The sequence below is a fragment of the Rhinoraja longicauda genome, chromosome 7, assembly GCF_053455715.1.
Source record: "Rhinoraja longicauda isolate Sanriku21f chromosome 7, sRhiLon1.1, whole genome shotgun sequence".
Lineage (NCBI taxonomy): Eukaryota > Metazoa > Chordata > Chondrichthyes > Rajiformes > Arhynchobatidae > Rhinoraja > Rhinoraja longicauda.
Genome location: NC_135959.1, coordinates 58,064,418 through 58,083,291, shown reverse-complemented (window position 1 = coordinate 58,083,291; position 18,874 = coordinate 58,064,418). Strand labels below are relative to the sequence as shown.

The 18,874-nt window shown below is 38.8% G+C and overlaps 1 protein-coding gene across 1 annotated transcript; it reads right to left on the bottom strand.

Moving 5' to 3' along the window:
* Positions 1 to 3,410: 3,410 nt before the first annotated feature.
* Positions 3,411 to 18,447, bottom strand: eed (embryonic ectoderm development). Its single transcript, XM_078402664.1, has 12 exons — positions 18,327 to 18,447; positions 12,864 to 13,016; positions 10,953 to 11,045; positions 10,245 to 10,310; positions 9,542 to 9,667; positions 8,310 to 8,391; positions 7,747 to 7,838; positions 6,207 to 6,340; positions 5,316 to 5,421; positions 4,705 to 4,863; positions 4,214 to 4,287; positions 3,411 to 3,735 (listed from the first exon to the last, which is right to left on the bottom strand). Exons 1-12 carry the CDS (start codon positions 18,417 to 18,419, stop codon positions 3,609 to 3,611), a joined length of 1,305 nt encoding a protein of 434 aa, XP_078258790.1. The 5' UTR covers positions 18,420 to 18,447; the 3' UTR covers positions 3,411 to 3,608.
* Positions 18,448 to 18,874: the final 427 nt, after the last annotated feature.

Genomic DNA, 18,874 nt, shown 5'->3' with positions numbered 1-18,874 from the left:
TTCGACCTTTCACATCGGAAGTGCTCCCAAGCCTACTACGGTTACCATGGTAAACGCGCCCGCCGTGCAGGGTAACGCCCTCTCCTCTCCTCTCCTCTCCTCTCCATCAGTCAGATCCAGCGCAGACTGGGCCATCGTTTCGCTGAACACCTCCGCTCCCGGTTACTGAACACTTTAACTCCCCCTCCCATTCCCACTCTCTGTCCTGGTCCTCCTCCACTGTCAGAATCAGGCCCAACGTAAATTAAACGAAGCATCTCTTTCACTTGGGCAGCAGCATTGTCTGCTTTGATCTGTCGTTTTCACACCCGACATGCTCTTTGTGCCCTTCCATATCTCCCTCTCCCCTGACTCAGTCTGAAGGGTTTCATCCCGAAATGTCACCGATTCCTTCTCTCCAGAGATGCTGCCTGTCCTGCTGTTACTCCAGCATCTTGTGTCCATCTTCGGTGTAAACAAGCAGTTCCTTCCTGCACTTTCCCACTGAACTCTTCATGATTGCTTCCATTCAAAGTAATTTTATTCATTATTTGATTGACATCTGACTTATGCTACAAGTGGTTTTATTACCGACTTTCATCCTCCATCCATAGATGTCAGCAGAAAATGCTGTCTTTACATCGTTCCGTTGCATTTCTTTTGAAAGTTCTAGGTGTCAATATGAAGTCTGGCTCCAAAGGACGACAGGAATAATGGAGGCATTTCTGGAATCTCTTATTCCAAACAAGGCTAATTAAATTGTTTCCAATTACATTCTGGTGAAAGTTCTTGCTTGGATTAGAGAACCTTTGTCTAAAGTGCTGGCATACAGCCATTTTGCCCACTTCCACGGCCCAATTGCTGAAACGTGGTTTGTTTTGTCATTTTCCCCCTCAATTTTATTTCTCATAAAAGCAAGGTTGGGGTAGGGAGGAAGAATGTGGGAGAGGATAGGAAAGTGGAGTAGCAAGGTGAGGTGGGAGGGAAAAATTGGGAGGAAGGTTGGAGGTTGTTGGTTAATTACTTAAAATTGGAGAATTCAACATACCATTGGGTTGTTAGCTACCCAAGCAGAATATGCTGTTCCTCCAGCTGGGGCTGTGTTCACCATTCTGTAGGTTCAAGCAGTCAATAGCAGCACAGTTCTCATACTAAGATGCATCCCACCAGAATACCTTCAGAGTTGATGAGATGAAATTGATCTGAAACATAAATTCCATCAGGGCTTAACAGGCTGAATCCACGATGATGTTTATGTTTACCCTGGCTAGAGGTGGAAGGGAAAGGGAAATGTTGAAACCAGGGGTCATAGTCTGAGTAAACAATTACAGTATTTAGGACTAAGATGAAAGACAACTTTCTTCACTCGGGACAGTGAACTTGTGGCAGTCTATTAGCCATTAGTGATCAGGTTATCAAACATACTTCACTGGGATTCCATTGAGTGGCGCCAGCAATGACTGCCTCGCCAAATTTGTTTTGTCGTTTTCCTTATTTGTTATTTTTAGCATGTGTTAAATGTATGTTTTAGTATTTAGATTGTTTTAACTTTTTTTTAAAATCTCTTACCCCGACAGAGATCGTATCTCTGTCCACACTGCGGCCTAATATCGCGGAGCTGGCGATCCCTTTGACAGGGACCTATCTGAGCTCCAACCGCGAGAGCCTGCGAAATTTAACATCGCAGAGCTTGCGGTCCTTGGTTAGGGACTGACTGCGAGAGCTCCAAGTCACAGGAGCTTCGAACGGCCTGACGTGGGAGCTTTGATCATCCCAACGCGAGAGCTTCAATCGCCCCAACTGCGGGTGGTTCGACTCCCCCGACCACGGGAGAATAAAGAGGGAAGATTAGACTTTACTGCCTTCCATCAGTGAGGAATCCACTGTGGTGGATGTTTGTTAACTTTTATGCAGTTGTGCGTGTTGTTGCTTTTTTTAGTATGGCTGTATGGTAATCGAGTTTCACTGTACCTTAATTGGTACATGTGACAACAAACTGACCTTGAAAACTACATTGAAGAGCATTGATTTTGAGATAAAAAATGACAAGTGGCGCAGAGAATATTACTGAGGATGTTTTGGAGACCAAGTCATTGACCATATTTTTAGCATATATTTTGGGGTGTGAGAGGACACTGGACAATGGTATTGAAATAGACGATCAGCTATTATAGCTTTGAAAAGCACAGCAGGTGCAAAGGGTCCAGAGGAAACATATAGATGGTGATAAATTAATTAGTAGAAAACAAAATATAGATGCTTGAAATTTGATGGTGAACTTAAAATGCTAGGCTGATTTTATGAAAATGTGTAAGAGTTCAGATGAAAGATGATTCCACCATTCCAAGTGGAACAGGCTGGGAGGACAAATCTAGAGAATATGAGGAGTGGGATAAAGAATTAAAGTGATGGGCAACTGGAAGTTCAGGGTGATTGTTGTAGATTTAAAGGTATTTTTTATAAAGCAACCATGTAATCTGTTTGGTTTGCCCAAATTGGAAAAGATCAGTCAATTTTTCATTCACTGCAAATAATGAGTCCTTTGGCCATTTGGCACATATATATACCATCTATATACCATCTGTGATTCAATGTATTGTTTGTTATCATGTCATATGCCTGACTAAATGGTACAAGTGTATTCAGTGCACAGACGATGGTGCTCTAGTGAGTAATGCAGTAAAGAACCCAAAGTAGCACTTATATAATCCCCTTTCAGTTTAAATTGATTTTAAACTGAATTCCTGAAGTATTTGGACAATGAAAACAAGGCGAGCTCATGTTACGATTATACAGTCCCAGGTCAATGGAGTCATCAAGCTTAAAATATTAACCCTTACTTATTTCCTTAGATGTTACTTTGTTGAATATTTTGAGCACTTCGTTTTATTGCAATTTTGCACTTGAATCATTTGGGCATTTCCATAACCAAGCAAAATAAAAGTGCTGGAATAAATCAGGTCAGGCAGCATCTGGGAGATATGAATAGGTGATGTTTCGGGTCAGGACCCGTCTCCCATCCATGTCTTTCAGAAATGCTACCTGGCCCGCCGAATTACTTCAGCACGGTTTTTGTTTTGTAAACCAACATCTATGGTTTCTTGTATCTCCTTAACCAAGCAGATTGAAGAATTGTTAATGAACAGTGGCCTGTCCAAATTTAGGTGTATTTGTCAAAACCAAAGACCGTACTGGCATAAGAGATCGTCTATGCTACCTAACAGTGTAAGGCAATCCAATCCCATTTCCCAACATCTGGTCGGTTTCAGATCTTCTAAAGTCCAGTGCAAAGGCATCACAGGCGAGAAAATGTTTTTAGACATTAGCTGCAGCATAGTCAACTCTTCAAATTATTAGTTGAATGTTATTATACCAGTTTTATTGTAATTATAAATGCAATTGTTCATGATTTACCAACCATATTAACATACAGGCAGACAGTATATAAAAATATATATTTATTGACAGAATAAAGGCAACAACAAGCCGCATAATGGAAAAAGTCAAACTGTGCAGATTGCATGAGCAAATCTACACAGACAACACAATTTATTTAACAAAATAAAAATTAGCCTAAGCAAGCTGAGAAAATATTCGTGTCATTGGTGCATGATTCAGAAGACATCTTTTTATCGAAGTCGGTCCCAGCGCCAAATCGTGGCATCATCACAAACAGCGATGAGAATACTGCTATCTCTGCTAAAACTGGTCTGGCGTATAGCTGCAGTGCATTTTGGATAAGCCAGTGTTGTGCATCTAAAAAAAAGACAGAATCAGAAAATATTCGAAAGTTTAGCTGCAGTATCAACTAATGGGCAGCAGTTCACAAATGGTAGAATTCACAAATTATTTTGCACAATGGACTAGCATTCTTTTTCTTTTGCAAGTTCTGGAGTTAATCATAAAACTTACAGGTAAACTCGGATAATCTCACCTTCAGCCACACCTAGCAGTTTGTTATACAATAAGCATCTAGTTAAGTAAGAGACGTAAGTGTGTTGGTCAGCAAGTTCGGTCATTGATAAGGATAAATTAGAAATCTATACAAGATGGAAGAATTAACATTTGTGTAAACCAGCCTCCATTTTTATAAATAAAGCGAGTCTCACCAGAATGTTTTGATAGCAGGCCCACAGAAAGCACTATGTTCATAATTTCAAAAAAAGTGGAGAACCTATACGTTGATTTGAAATTAGTATGTAATTTACAAAAGACAATGAAAAAAAAATCTCACTTAGCCTTATGAGGATCTTCCACTTCAAGGTCCCATACATAAAGTTTTCCAACTTGATTACCCAAAGCCAGCATCTTTAAAAAGAAATCTAGATTTTAATAATTGAATAGTTAGCATTTGAAAGGCACTGACCAATTAACTCAACACAATTGATCATTCTTTATTACTTGCATGTTAATCTTGAAATCAAAACCCCAATATTCAGCAATTGATAGCAGCAATAAACCCAAACATGAAAAAATAAACACAGAAAGCCACTCAATTAAAAACATTACAAGTTTAGCAGAGGAACTATTATACATACAATTGTATTCTTCCCCACTCACCTAATCCTGTTGTCTATAATTCTTTATTAACGTTGAAATCCTTTCAATAAAGTAGAACATAACCCTTAGGATGGTTACTGGCAGCCATGTAACCAATAAACTAATAAGATAGAAATCTACTACTAAATTATATTGACTAAACATTTCTATATACTTTATTCTTACCTTCTGCCAGAAATCCATTGAAAACCTCATGTACCAGATATCACATTGACTGTAATCAAATCTTCCCAGTATTGTCACATTTGATTCATTTGGTTTTATTCTATCAATGTCATCTTCCATTTTGCTGGGTTTCCAGCACACAATGGCATTTTCACAAGACTGAAACAAAAATAACAAAACCATCAATGTTTGTGGTCAGCATTCATAATGCAGAAGTTATAAAACAATTCTGCATGTCAAAATAAACAAGTGCCATCAAAACCTTTTGATAAAAGAATAACATTCCATGCTTATCATACATTTCATTTTAAAACACAATTCCCAAATAACAGAAAATATCATAAGATCATAATACATGGGAGCAGAATTAAGCCATTCAGTTCATTGAGTCTGCTCCGCAGTCCATTAGAAATATCCAATGCAATTATCAATCCTCAAAGTATAACATTACTAAAAGCAAATTTATTTTCACGTGATTTCTAGTTTTTCCTGAAGAGACTTTTCATTGCTATATATCTACATCTCACCTGGAGCAAAAGCAAGTTCAATGCTAAAAATCTATTTGTACTCAAAAAGTTACCGACCGATTGAATAAAAAACAAAATGTTCACCTTTGATAATATCAGATCTCCAAGCCACCGCACACAGTCCACATAATTCCTATGTATATCTCTTGTAGAAAAATCAGGGAAATGAATTTTCTGTGACACAAATGGCCTACAATACAAAAAAAAATAGCACACAGTAAAATCGAGAACATTTAATTAAACATAACTTTCTCATGCAGCATATTCAAATGAATGGAGTTGAAGAATGAGATATCCAAGATGATGAGGTGCTAGATGCACTTACACCAGACTTTCAACACAATCATGACTTCCATGCTGCAGTGCACAGACACAGAGACCTTTGTTGCACTAAATTGCTGGCCAGTTCAATGCACAAAAATATTTTATACAATGCCTGCACATGAATCAATAAGTCAAATTAATAATAGCTATTCAAAATAAACAGAATTTGACAATTAATAGTAATTTTAAAGCTCTTTGCAAAACTGCACAAATTTTACAAAATGTAAGAATCCATAAGCAGTTAAAAGCAGAGTTCACATGAAAATCCAGAACTAATGAGTATTAATCAGATATTTACACAAAAATGTACATCCAGACTATCTAGTATTAATCAGATATTTATACAAAAATGTACTACAATGTGGACACTGAGGCAGACATGATTACAACATAAACCCAAATTCAAAGCAAGGATGCTGGAAATTAACTATATTTTTTGCAAAATTATAGGAATGATTGGGGGTTTCTTATCTTGTACATACTTGTGAAATATCTATAAACTTCAACACACACAGCAAAGTTTTTAAGATATCAGTTTACCTATCTGCTAAGGCAACAAATAAAAAAGCAGACCATTTATTATAAATGAACTTATCATGGCAAATCCTAAAGGCAATGTAACAAACAAGGCAGAGTATTGAAATACGTTACCTGTTAGTTTTACTTGGATTATATTCATTTGATGCCTTAATAGCCTTTAACATTCTTTCTGAGTTGATTCGCCACAATTTAAGGGAATGATCCATGCCACAAGACATTATTTTCTCTCCAAGAAGATCAAAATCCTATAAATGAAGTTAAAGGTAAAACAACACAATGATCATGTCAACCGGTCACAAAATATCTTTTGCATATTCTTAACAGGCTTGCCATGTACCTGCAATGCCCATTAAGTTTGATGATAAATCTTCAATTTCGATTTAATATATCAGGGCATTGAGAATAGCAAACTCTTACATGTCAACCATAAGGTAAGTCCTTTATACCAGATTCCTAAGACTGCATTTAATTTGCTGAAAGCACCCAAATATAAGAATGCAGGATCATATTGTACTTTTCAATCCTCAGCAAATAACCTCAATGAACTTATCAACATACTTCACTAGCACATGTACAATATATCAGTTAAGACATTAAACTCAAACCTCAAAACACATTGAACATATAGAAAAAATAATTCATGATACAATTCATGGCAACGTGAAAGAGTTTTTCCAATGTTCTAACCATTGGTTATCACAAATTACAGCTGGTTACAGGGTGACCAAAACTGAACACAATACTTCAAATGCAGCCTCACCAACATCTTGCACACCTATAACCTAACATCCCAACCTCTACATTCAATGCCCTTAATGATAAATTTCAAAGAACCAAAAACCTTCTTGACCACCCTGTGACACCACTTCCAGGGAACTATGTATCTGTATGTTTCGATTTGTCTGCTCTACAACATTCTCAGGGCTCTGCAATTTACTCTGAAAATCCCACTTTAATGATGCAAATAAACCTCCATCACCTCAACAAGCATAATTTCTGGTTGTCATGTTCCTACTCTGCTGGCCCGAAATGCAATCATGGTATTTGACATGGTGAGAGAAAACGTTTACAAAGCTGAAACGTCATGCAATAAGTAACATTTAGAAATTAGACGACAGTGCACTCTAGATCATCCAATTATTAACATGCAAAGACTTAAAAAAAATTTAAAAATCAATATAGTCCCTGCATTTGGATTGTTTTCTCTAGAACACCAGAGGTTGCAGGGAGACCTGAAAGAAGTATATAAAATTATGAGGATAAATACAGTAATCAGAATCTTTTTCCCAGGTTTGAAAAATCAAAAACTAGTGGCCATAGCTCAAGGTGAGAGGGGGAAAGTCTGAAGGAGATGTGTAGAGCAAGATTTTTTATACGAAGAGCGCCAGCAACGCACTGCCAGGAGTGGTGGTGGAGGCAGATTATGATAGTGCCATTTAAAAGACTTTAGGATAGGCATACGGATATATAGAGAATGAAGGAATAAGATTATGTACAAGTAGATAAGTGATAGCCTTGGCATAATGTTCAGCACAGAAATTGTGGGCTGAATAGCCCGTTCTTGTGCTGTATCTTTCTATATTCTATTTCTTATTCAGTTACACAGAGAAGCAGAATATTACAACAGAATAAAACAACATTGGTCACTTACTGCACTCAGAACTTCATCTCTGTGTCCTTCCACGCCTCCAAATATCGCAACTAAAGTGTCAGTTTGGATGTTCCAAAACCTTAGTGCATGATCTAATGTAAAACATAGGTTCGTTCCATTTAGCCTCGGGTGGAATACTTCACACAGATTGCACGGTTTAAAAAATATTTTGACAAACTAAAGGCTCTTGCATCTGAGGGGAATTTGTGCAAAACGTTTCCCAAATAGTGACACTATAACCTTCAGTTGTTCCACAACTCATGTTTAACCTTCAATCAGAATACATGACTTGATTGCTTTGCAATATATTCTTTTAAAAATCAGAGACAAACTTTTGAATTTAAAATTTGTAAAGTTTTTAAATTAAGATGTAATTTAATTCTAAGCAGATATAAACAGTATAACATCCAATTCCTACCATAAGGTTCAAGGCAACATTTCCATCCAGCAAAACATTGCTGTATCTGCAGCCAACCATCAAAAGAATTGTCAGATATGTTTTCAATCCCATACAGAACCCCAAAAACTAAGCTAGTTAACAAGCTGGTTAACTGTCAGCTCACCTTTGCTCACAGAAAGAAGAAGATTTGGCTCTCTGGGGTGGAATTTCAGTTCATTAATCGCATTACCATGTCCGACATAGTGCTACAATTAATAAAGAGGGAAGAAGGCCATGTTAATATCACTTACAATGAATAAATATTACTTACTTAAAATAATGAAGTTAATCTACTTTAAATCAGCAACTTAATAAACTGAAAATATACCTTGACTATAAAAGCACCAATATAATTTGTAAACTGTTGATTTCTAAAGATTTTCTGCAAGTAGAATTGACTTCCCAAATGAAATAACATCCATCATTATCATCTCCACACCTAACATCAAAAATAGCATTATTGACAGTTGTGCTATACCTTAATTATTAACTCCCTTCAAAATCGGAAATGTTCAGACAACCTGAAACTGGGAAAAAGTCCAGTGATTTAGCCTCTTGTAACTTTTTGCATAAATTCTATTCAAGTTTTATAATTTCAAATTAAAATTAATCTGTAAATTAGTGAAGGGATAAATTGACATCTGATCATGAAATAAGGTCTTTAAACTGTATAAAACTTCTTGGTTTACATCAATATCCAATGTAAACAGCGAGTCTATTTCACCTGTCAATATAAAAAGAAACTCACCATCTTCCAAGATTGTGAGCAATTATATAACTCCTTCCTTTATTAAACCTCTAAACTTTACACAGACCACAGCATTTTATAGAGAAAAAAAATAACCTGAGCAAATCTGGGTGACTGCATAGACCAAGCAAGTCCCTAGAAGTTGTGGATTTGTCCCTAGTAGAGTTACTATCAAATATTTGAAACCCAGATAGTTATCGCACAATTTTATGGACCAACATTTGACATCCATGATTACCACTACAACAATGAAGCTCTAACTGAAAGAAGCAGTATTACAAATGTGATTAGGAAGTCTCTCAAAAATAAAGGACACATTTATCTTTTTTCACCTGACAGCATACCAAAGCTCTGAACAATACAGCTTGATTTAGAACCAGCTATATTTGAAACTCAAAAACATTTAATTCAAACAAATTTTTTTTAAAGTAAAAGGCACAAATTTGTCACAGTCATGGTTTTGTGGGAGGATCAAAGATTATTAAAATTTATCCAAGAGGAATTGGCCTTTTACATTATTTGTTTTCTTTCTTTTCATAAACAAGAGCAAAATAGTCATTAGTAAAATGTAATATACAAATGATCCATTCACACCTGTTCATACTCACTTTAATACACTGCATAGAGATAGGATTAATAATTCGGATAATGCCCCTTGATCCAGCCACTGACAAGAGGGGGTGGCTTGTATTACTGTCATATGTCCACGCACATGTGTAGAAGTTCTCGTCTGTCTGATTAGCTCAAGTTATTGTCAATACTGAAATAAACTTTATTCATTTGTCTTTGCTTCTGCATTTTTTTAATTTATTTTTTTAAATCGCAACTCTTCCTCCAATCTGAATGAGGAAACATCCCTCCTTTGATTTATTCACCAAGTTTTCAAACAGGCAAAATAATTTTGCTTAATTCTTTCGAGGTTTAAACCCCGATATCACGTATATGTTATTATTTAACATAATTACATTCAAGTTTAATATCCATTTAAAATCTATTTTAGCTTTTACCCAATCCAGTTATCTGCTGGAAAAAATTTCAGCCCTTCAAATTATTAAAAATAAATCTCTATGCCAGCTTCCTACTCTAATATTTAATTTTGATGCAGTTATTGACATAGATTCTGTTGCTCAATGATACTGACTGCCCTTGAACTTTACTCACTTCCGCAAAGTAAAACCGATCATCCTGTTGAAAATGGCTCTTTTAAAATTTGAGGCATTAAGTAACCTAGTAGCGCATACAAAATAAAGTTATCTCTCCGCAAGTACCAACTTCACATCCCATCATTATATGACTGTATTCAAAGGATACATCAGCGTCCACATATGATTGCAATAATCGCATTTCCCCTTGAGAGTGACATTCATAAAGTGTGACCTAGTCCAAATAAAAAGAGAGAATTTGAATAGAGAGATCAAACAATGCAGGACCGAGCCAGTTATATGTAAATGCCACCTCTTCACCTAAATCCTCAATACCTGGGCCAGATGTGAACAGGCTCTCTCATTTGGCCTCTATGCACCAAGGATAGTGTGGAGGCCCTAAAATATCCAGATAAAGCTAGTGCAGGTTTAGCCAACTATAAAACCTCTGAATGATTTTTAAAATATTTTTAAATAGACATTTACATGCTATTAAAATTGAACTAAAGAACCTTTTTATAAACTAACTCTACCAATAACATCAAAAGAATTTTAAAAGTAATTTCCCCAATGCCTCTGAATCAATTTTTTACAATCCCCGTTGAAATATAACAGGCCAGATTCTGTGCCAAAATAAAAGTGCAATTTGCAGCATAATTTTGGGGAAATAAGAATAATGGGCTCCACCACGACATTTTTTTAAGCTTTCAGAAGTAAATCAAAATTCCAACTGTAGAAGGAATATAGGACATTGAGTCACGTGGCATGGAAACAGGTCATTCAGCACACCAGTCCAAATGTTAGCCTTCTGCTAAAGCAGTTAACAAGTAAATTTGTGGTTACATTTTTGTTAAATCACATAATTTGAAACACTGACCCGGTTGCTGCCAACAGTGGCAAAGACCAAAGGATCTCCCTCCTTACTGTGCCAGTTGAACTGTACTCCAAAAAGTGGTTGACCATGATCCTCCTACAAAACAAAAATAATAATTTCCTTGCTTAAAATTTAGTTTGGAGCATTGCAAAATATTGCAGCATCAAACAATGCTGTCAAGAGGCCATTATTAATATCCATATAATGGTCAATATTCGTGATAACGACCCAATCATAGTAGAATTTTTCCAATTTGAAAATTTCACGTGGTTGCATTGCTTATTTTATATTTTTCTCTTGTAATCTCAGTTCATAGAAAATAAAATGTATGCCCTTTATTAGAAACTATTCAATTTCTAATTATATATTTATAATAGTCTGCACAAAGTCAAAAATGTATGTCGTATAATTTTTTTAAATGTGCATTCTGATTAATTTCTGAAATAGTCTTTTGGCAAACTATTTAGACTTTTAAACTTGAGATACAGCGCGGATATAGGCCCATCTGTCCACCGAGTCCCCGCCGAACAGCGATCAACCTGTAGACTACACAATCCTACACACGAGGGACAATTTACAATTATTTTACCGCAGCGAATTAACCTACAAACCTGTACGCCATTGGAGCGTGGGAGAAAATCCACGCGGTCACAGGGAGAACGTACAAATTCCATAGACACCATCCATAGTCAGGATCGAACTTGGGTCTCTGAAGCTGTAAGGCAACTCTACCACTGCACCACTGTGCCTCCCCAGATTGATTTGCCCAGGTTATAAAAGGCAAACCATGGTATGTCAATAATTCTGGTTTATATCATCACATCAGCTTTCATCACTTGAATTTTTTGGCAATATTCCTTCCTAGGAACACCTAAGTAACTATTCTGCAAATGTAATGCAAAAACCGTAAGCAGCAGTTCAGAAAAATGTTTAACCTGTATTATGATGGAAGCTTTTTGAAGTTAGAAACAAGTAATTCTCATCAAAAAGTCAGGGTTATGGCATATTATTCTATAGCAAATGAAAGTCTTAAAAACAATGTTGAATGTTTTAAAAAGTAAACATGCTCCCTAATAATAAAGAAATGAGTAAAACTTGTTCTTCCTATGGAAATCAGCAGATAAAGGAAGATTGTGCCAGATTTCAGAGGGATGCAAGAATTACATAAAATTTCACCACAAAAACACATTTACCCCAACAGATTAATGCTCGCCTTTGTGCCCACTCCATATAATTTTCCATTCTATACTTATCAAACCTTCCCTTAAATCAACCGTACATATTATTTTTATGAATAGGCCAGATTAATCATTTGGATCAGACAACTACATGCCAATGGAAGTCTAATTTCCTCAAGGAGCATTACGCTCCAATACTAAGAAGTACATGCAATCTAAAGGCAGAGCACCAACTTTTCACAATTCTGCCGGAAAACATAGATTCTTCATTTTAATGGAATGGAAAACTGCCAGAGAGGGCAATTCCAATTATTTAGACACTAATGTCTATTTATGGTCCTTAGATTCATAATCCCAAGGAGAAACATTTTCTCCACATCTAAGGCAGCAAGAGAAGTGACACAAATCACACAGAAAAATCTCAGAACCAGAAGACTTTGGGAGGCTCTTAAGTAGCAAAATCCAGCATAGAGTGAACAAGCAAGCAATCTGTGCTAGGTAGTTATTAATCAAGTTAGGTCACAAATGGTATAACATTCTGCCCACAATATTTTAAGTACATTTACACCCCTCAATGTTAACACACAGAGCACTGACCTGGTAGAACTGATTGGCCTGGAAGAAAATACTTACACTAAAATGAACACAAGAAAAGGAATAAAATTCTGAAAAGGCCATTAGGCGCTATACGAGTCCGGTTAGAATATCAGACATTGATATTTTCACTCACACAAACCTTAAGACTGTTGACGCATTTGAATGAATATTTGCATTTCTTGGATTTCCATTTTCCTTTCCCCCAGCTTTTCCGTCCAGGTACATTTGGTGTGTTTGTAGGTGTGTCTGGTCTCTCTGTATTTGTACCACTCTCTATGCTGGCAGCATCATCCTATAAACAAGTAGAACAATAAACTAACACAAAAATCTTACAAAGAGATTATGGCTTTTGTGGGGCTTCATATTTATATAACATCACAAGTCAGCACACAACTAAAATCATAATCATTTAAAAATCATGGAAGATAAATGCAGCAACATTTATATTAAACTTTAATAAAACATTTCAGCAAAAGGCCCACATTTGTGTAGTGTGACTATGATTCAGAGTTTCAACAAGATTTCCAAGGATAGTCAGACAGTAAAAAAACAACAAAGTGCAGCATGTCAGATAGCATCTCTGGAGAACATGGATAGGCAACATTTTGGATTGGGACCCCTCTTCAGATTGATTGTAATGGAGGAGGGAGAGGTGGGGGCAGTATACAGTGAGTGATAGGTGGATACAGTGATGAGTGCTTTGATGGCAGATGGTTGCACAACAATCAGGGATGAAAAGGCAAATGGCAGTTAAGAAACAGGTGTGAAATGTGAAGACAGATGAAGGGATATAGGTGGAGGAGGGGGGTGGAAAGGGTGGCGAGACTGTGGGAGAAATGGGTGCGCTTCCAAGTGTGTCACAGGGAAGAGATGGGCAGGGTATTTGTTAGTTATCCAAAATTGGAGAATTCAATGTTCATACTGTAGCGTCGTAGGCTGCCCAAGTGGAATATGTGGTAATGTTCCTCTCGTTTGCATGTGGCTTCACTCTGACAATGGAGGAGGTCCATGACAGAAAGATCAGTCTGGAAATGGGATGGGGAAGTAGAATGATCCGGCATGCAGATAGAGTGCAGGAGTTCGGTGAAACTGTCGCCTAGTCCAGTGCTTATTAAACTCATTCACCCATGAGTCTTTATCACAAAATTTCATTCACCCTCGGCTAAATTTTCTTATGTTTTTTGGTAATTTTCATCTTATTCTCCCTTGTATATAATTTTATATATATGAAATCATTCACCCTTCATGCACCCCGCTAGTTTCATTCACCCTTGGGTGAACCATTCACCAGTTTAAGAAGCACTGGCCTAGTCCATGCTTGGTCTCGCCAATGTAAAGGAGTCCACACTAGGAGCACTGAATGATGATGAGGTTAGAGAATATGCAGTGGGTGTGTTAGAGTATGTGAATCTCTATCTCACCTGCACATCATAAAACTTCATGAGGCATGGTAGGTGGGTTCCTAGACTGCGCTGCCAGGAGTGGTGGTTTAGGCAGTTACAGTAGGGAATGACCGATATGGATCATGTGCAACCAAATGAAATTAGTTTATCTTGGCATCACACTCAACACAGACATTGAGCCGAAAAGCCTGTTGCTGTCATTTGTGCCAACAACAGAATTCTTACTTGCAGCATAATAGACTTGTAAATAGACAATAAACAAAAAACGCAATCAATTAATAACCACTGTATTATTGTAAAAAGCTCAGTCCTTAGTACAACCAGTCAGTCGATAGAAGCTCATAGCTGAGTTTAGTGTGGTGCAGTGTTTAAGAGCCTGATGTTGTTGGGAAAAAGTTAAGATCTCCCAACATTTGATTTTTACAAATTCAGAATTTTGATGTCCAAAATTCAGAATTTTACATCAAAATTCATAATATGGCGCGTAATGCAACTTTTCAGCAAAACAAATATGCATGCCAAATGCGCGTACGCGTTGCGCTATATTCACGTGTGAAAAACGACTATTATTTCCAACAGTCTAGTTCTTGGACTACATGTACAATGTCAGGCCTATCATGAGTATATTCTAATATTATAGAAAGGTTATTGAACAGAAATACTTTTTACAACAAAGAAAAAATTGTTTTGTTTTGTTTTTTCTATTTTGCTTTTTCCTTACACATCCCAATTCTCTTGGTATCTTGGTATTGAATAAAAACTATGGTCATAAAATGTAAGATTAAGCTATGAAGAAAGAGTTTCATTTAAAAAACTGCACATAACTAATTTAATTGAAGACATACTTGTTCCAGTGGTCTTCAACAGCAAATCACAACGGTCCATGTTCCCCCCAACCCTGACCCCCCCCACCCCCCCTCTATCCACGCCCCCTACTTCCCACCACCCACCTACTCCCCCCACTCTCCCCCTCCCTTCCTCCACCCCCCCCGGCCACCATTCCTCTCACTCCCCTGCCCCCCTCCCCTGCACCCCAACCCCCCCATCCCCTCTCAACATCAACTGGCCTCACGCTCCGCGGCAAGGCGAGCGGCGAGGCAAGTATAGCGGCGAGGCGAGGCATGTGCTTTGTGGAAAAATGTGAGGCGAAATCAGAATGACGGAAATGAAATAAGAAAGCGGAAACTTTCTGCCAAATTCGGAAGGGTTGGGAGGTCTGCCAGTGGTCATAGCTTTCAGACTCATGCTTTCTTCCTGACGTTAGGAGTAAAATAAGATCATGGCCAGCATGAAGTGGGTCTTTGATGTTATTGGTCATTTGTCGTTATTGTTTCCTATTGAACCATTCAGTGGTGGAGAGGTCAGTACCTGTGATGAACCAGACAGTATCTACCACTCACTGTAATCTTTTTATCCTGATGATCATTGCCAAACCAAGCCATGATGCAACTAGACAGTATGCTTTCTTCTGTACATCGGTAGAAGTTCCAGAATATTGTCAACATATCAAATCTCAATCTTCCGGGTATTGACGGGCTTATTTTATGATTGCATCAAGGTGGTGGACCTCGGACAGGTCCTCAGATGCAGCGCAGAAAACCTTTAAGTAGTTGATTCATTCCACTGCAACCCGTTGAAGGCAGGGTTGTGGATCCTTGACCTTCCCCTCCTAAAGTCACCAATCTGCCCCTTGGTCTTGTTGATAGCAAGATTATTGCCCTGGCACCAATCAAATTTTCAATCTCCCTTCTGCACTTAGACTCATCATTGTCCATTATTCAGCCAATGATGAATGTATCTTTTGCAAAATTAAAGATGGCGTTGGAACTGCATCTGGCCACACAGTCGTGGGTATTGAGTGAACAGAGCAGAGGACTGAGAACAGCCTTGAGGTGCTCTTGTGCTGATGGTTAGAAAATTAAATACTGTTGCTAATTCATTCTGATCGTGGTCTGCCAATGACGAGGTTGAAGATCCACTTGCATCGGGACAAGCTTGATAACAAGCTTGGAGGGGACGAGTGTTGAAAGCGAGCTGCAGTCAGCAAATAATAGCGTCATATAAGTGCCCTTATTGTCCAAGTGGTCCAATGAGTGGAGAGCCAGTCACATCCCCTGTTGTACTATTGTGGCAGTAGGCAAATTGCAGTGTCCAGGTCCTTGCCAAGATAGGGGTTAACATGCATCATAACCAACCTCTGAACACACTTCAGTCATTGAGGATTTCAACATACTCTTATTGGGCAGTGGTATTATTGATGCCCTTTTAAAACAAGTGGAAACTTTTGACCTTCGTAACGAGAGATTGAAGATGGCCTCAAAATCTCTACCCTGTATAGCAGGCATAACAAAAATCATGCCTGCTGCAGCAATCACAGGAACATAGACTCAGTCAACACACAAAATATAAGTTATAGAAAAATTATGCAAGACATTGAAATGAAAGACAATGAAAATGAAAGAACATTACCGCAAGCATAATTAGAAAAACAAGTCAGAAACACAAGAGACTACAGATACTGGAATCTTGAGCAAAAACAAGTTGCTGGAGAAATTCAGCAGGCCAGGCAGCATCTCTTGAGGTAAAAGAACAGGTGATGTTTTGGATCAAGTCCCTCCTTCAGACTGAGTTAGAAAATTGGTCCCTATCTATTATTTTCCCTACACAGACACTGCCTGGCTTGCCAAGTTTCTCTAGCACTGTTAGGAAATCAAGTCCAAGATCAGGGAAAAAATCATCAGACTGAAGAAGGGTCTCATCCCAAAACATCACTTCTCTCCAGAGATGCTGCATATCCTGCTGAGTTACTCCAGCTTTTTGTGTCTATCTTTGGTTTAAACCAGCTTCTGAAGTTCCTTCTGACACAAATCATCAGTAGCGTTCCATTGCTGAGATCGGTTGCGCAGGTCGATCAAGAAACTAATGATTGTAAGATAGTAGCTATTCATGAACCTGAAAGCATGGGACTTCATGCTTCGTTATCTCCTGCCCAACAGCAGTAGTAAAAAGAGGCCAAAACCCAGAGGGTGGGAAACCTTGATGACAGATGTCACCTTCTTGAGGCTGCACATCCCATAGATTCTTTTGGCGATGGGGATGATGTGCCCATGATGGACTGGGCTGTATCCATCACGCTCTCTAGTCTCTTGGGTTTCAGCAAGTTGGAATTTCTATACCAGGCCATGATGTAGCCAGTCTGGATACTTTCTACAGTATGAAAGACACAAAATGCTGGAGCAACTCAGCGGGTCAGGCAGCATCCCTGGAGAACATGAATAGATGAAGTTTTGGGTCAGGACCTTTCTTCAGAACCAAAACATCACCGATCCATGTTCTCCAGGGATGCTGCCAGGCCAGCTGTTACTCTAAAATTTTGTATCTTTCCTTGGTAAATTAGCATCAGCAGTTCCTTGTTTCAACTTTCTATGGTTCAGAAATAAAGGCCTGTTATAGAGTATTCAGTGACATACTAAATATCTTTCAACTTCCAAGTAAAGACACTGGCACACCTTCTTTATGAATACCTTTTTGTGTTGACCTCAGAATAATACACCAGGTCCCTTAAATTCCTACTAACGCAGAATCAAACAAATGCAACCATTTCAACGCCAAATTTAATCGTAAATCGACCAGCACAAGACCAATTTGAGACTTGTAGTCACAGTCGGTGCACAGTAGATGGAAGCAACGCCAGAATTTCTGGCAAAGATACCACCACAGCACGACACCGTCTATTACAATGCAGTAAGTGAAATAAACCCCATGACATGAACCAGAACAACTTTCTTCCAACGGGTCATTTTATTCGCACTGTTAGGGTGATACCGTTGCCCTTTAAAGTTACAGGTCCATGACCCGCTGAGTTACTGCAGTACTTTGTGTCCTTTTTGTTTCGTAAAGCAGCTTCTGCAGATCCTTGTTTCGCTGCGGCTTAAAGCCGCTCTCTGCTTGCACCGGTATCTCCAGATCAGAGTCCCACTGACGAGCAGTGGGAAAGGGTGAGCGGCAGAAGGGAGGGAAGCCAGGCCATAGGTTGCTCGGTCTTTGCCCGCCAACATGCTCGCACTCCGCACCGCAGGCCTCCCCGGGCTCAATCCGAGCGGCGGCAAAGGTTTTACACCAGGGTTTGTTCCCTCCACCGTCGCGGATGTCACGGCCTCCCTCCCCCCCACGCTCCCAACCCCGTGCTGTGCACCTACATTTTCGTCGCCAGACAGGTCGGGATTGCTGTTCTCGTCGCTCAGTTTCTGCCTCTTGGCCGGCATGTCCGCCCGCGCCGAACTCTCCGACATGGTGCCCACAAAGAAAGCACGTCACTCCGCACGGCCGTCACGTCACTCCGCACGTTGCCGTGCGACCGTTCCCCCCTCCTCGCGGCACGTGGTGTTGCTCCTCCAGCGCCGTCTCTGCATCTCAACCGTCGATCTGAAACGTCGCCTATCCATGTTCTCCAGAGATGCTGCCTTACCCGCTGAGCACTTTACTCCAGCACTTTGTGTCTCTTTTTTGTAAACCAGCATCTGCCGTTTTGAAGAAAGGTCCCGACCACCTTCAGTTTAAATTCTATCTGGAATATTTTGGAGAACCGAGACGAGACCTGAGACCCCAAATGTCAACCATCCATTTTCTCCAGAGCTGCTGATTGACCTACTCCAACATTTTGTGCCTATCAGCGGTTCATTGTTTCTACTCCGTAGATCGGATTGGAAGAGAAACAGTGTTAGTGTTTTAAATTCAGTCCGAAGAA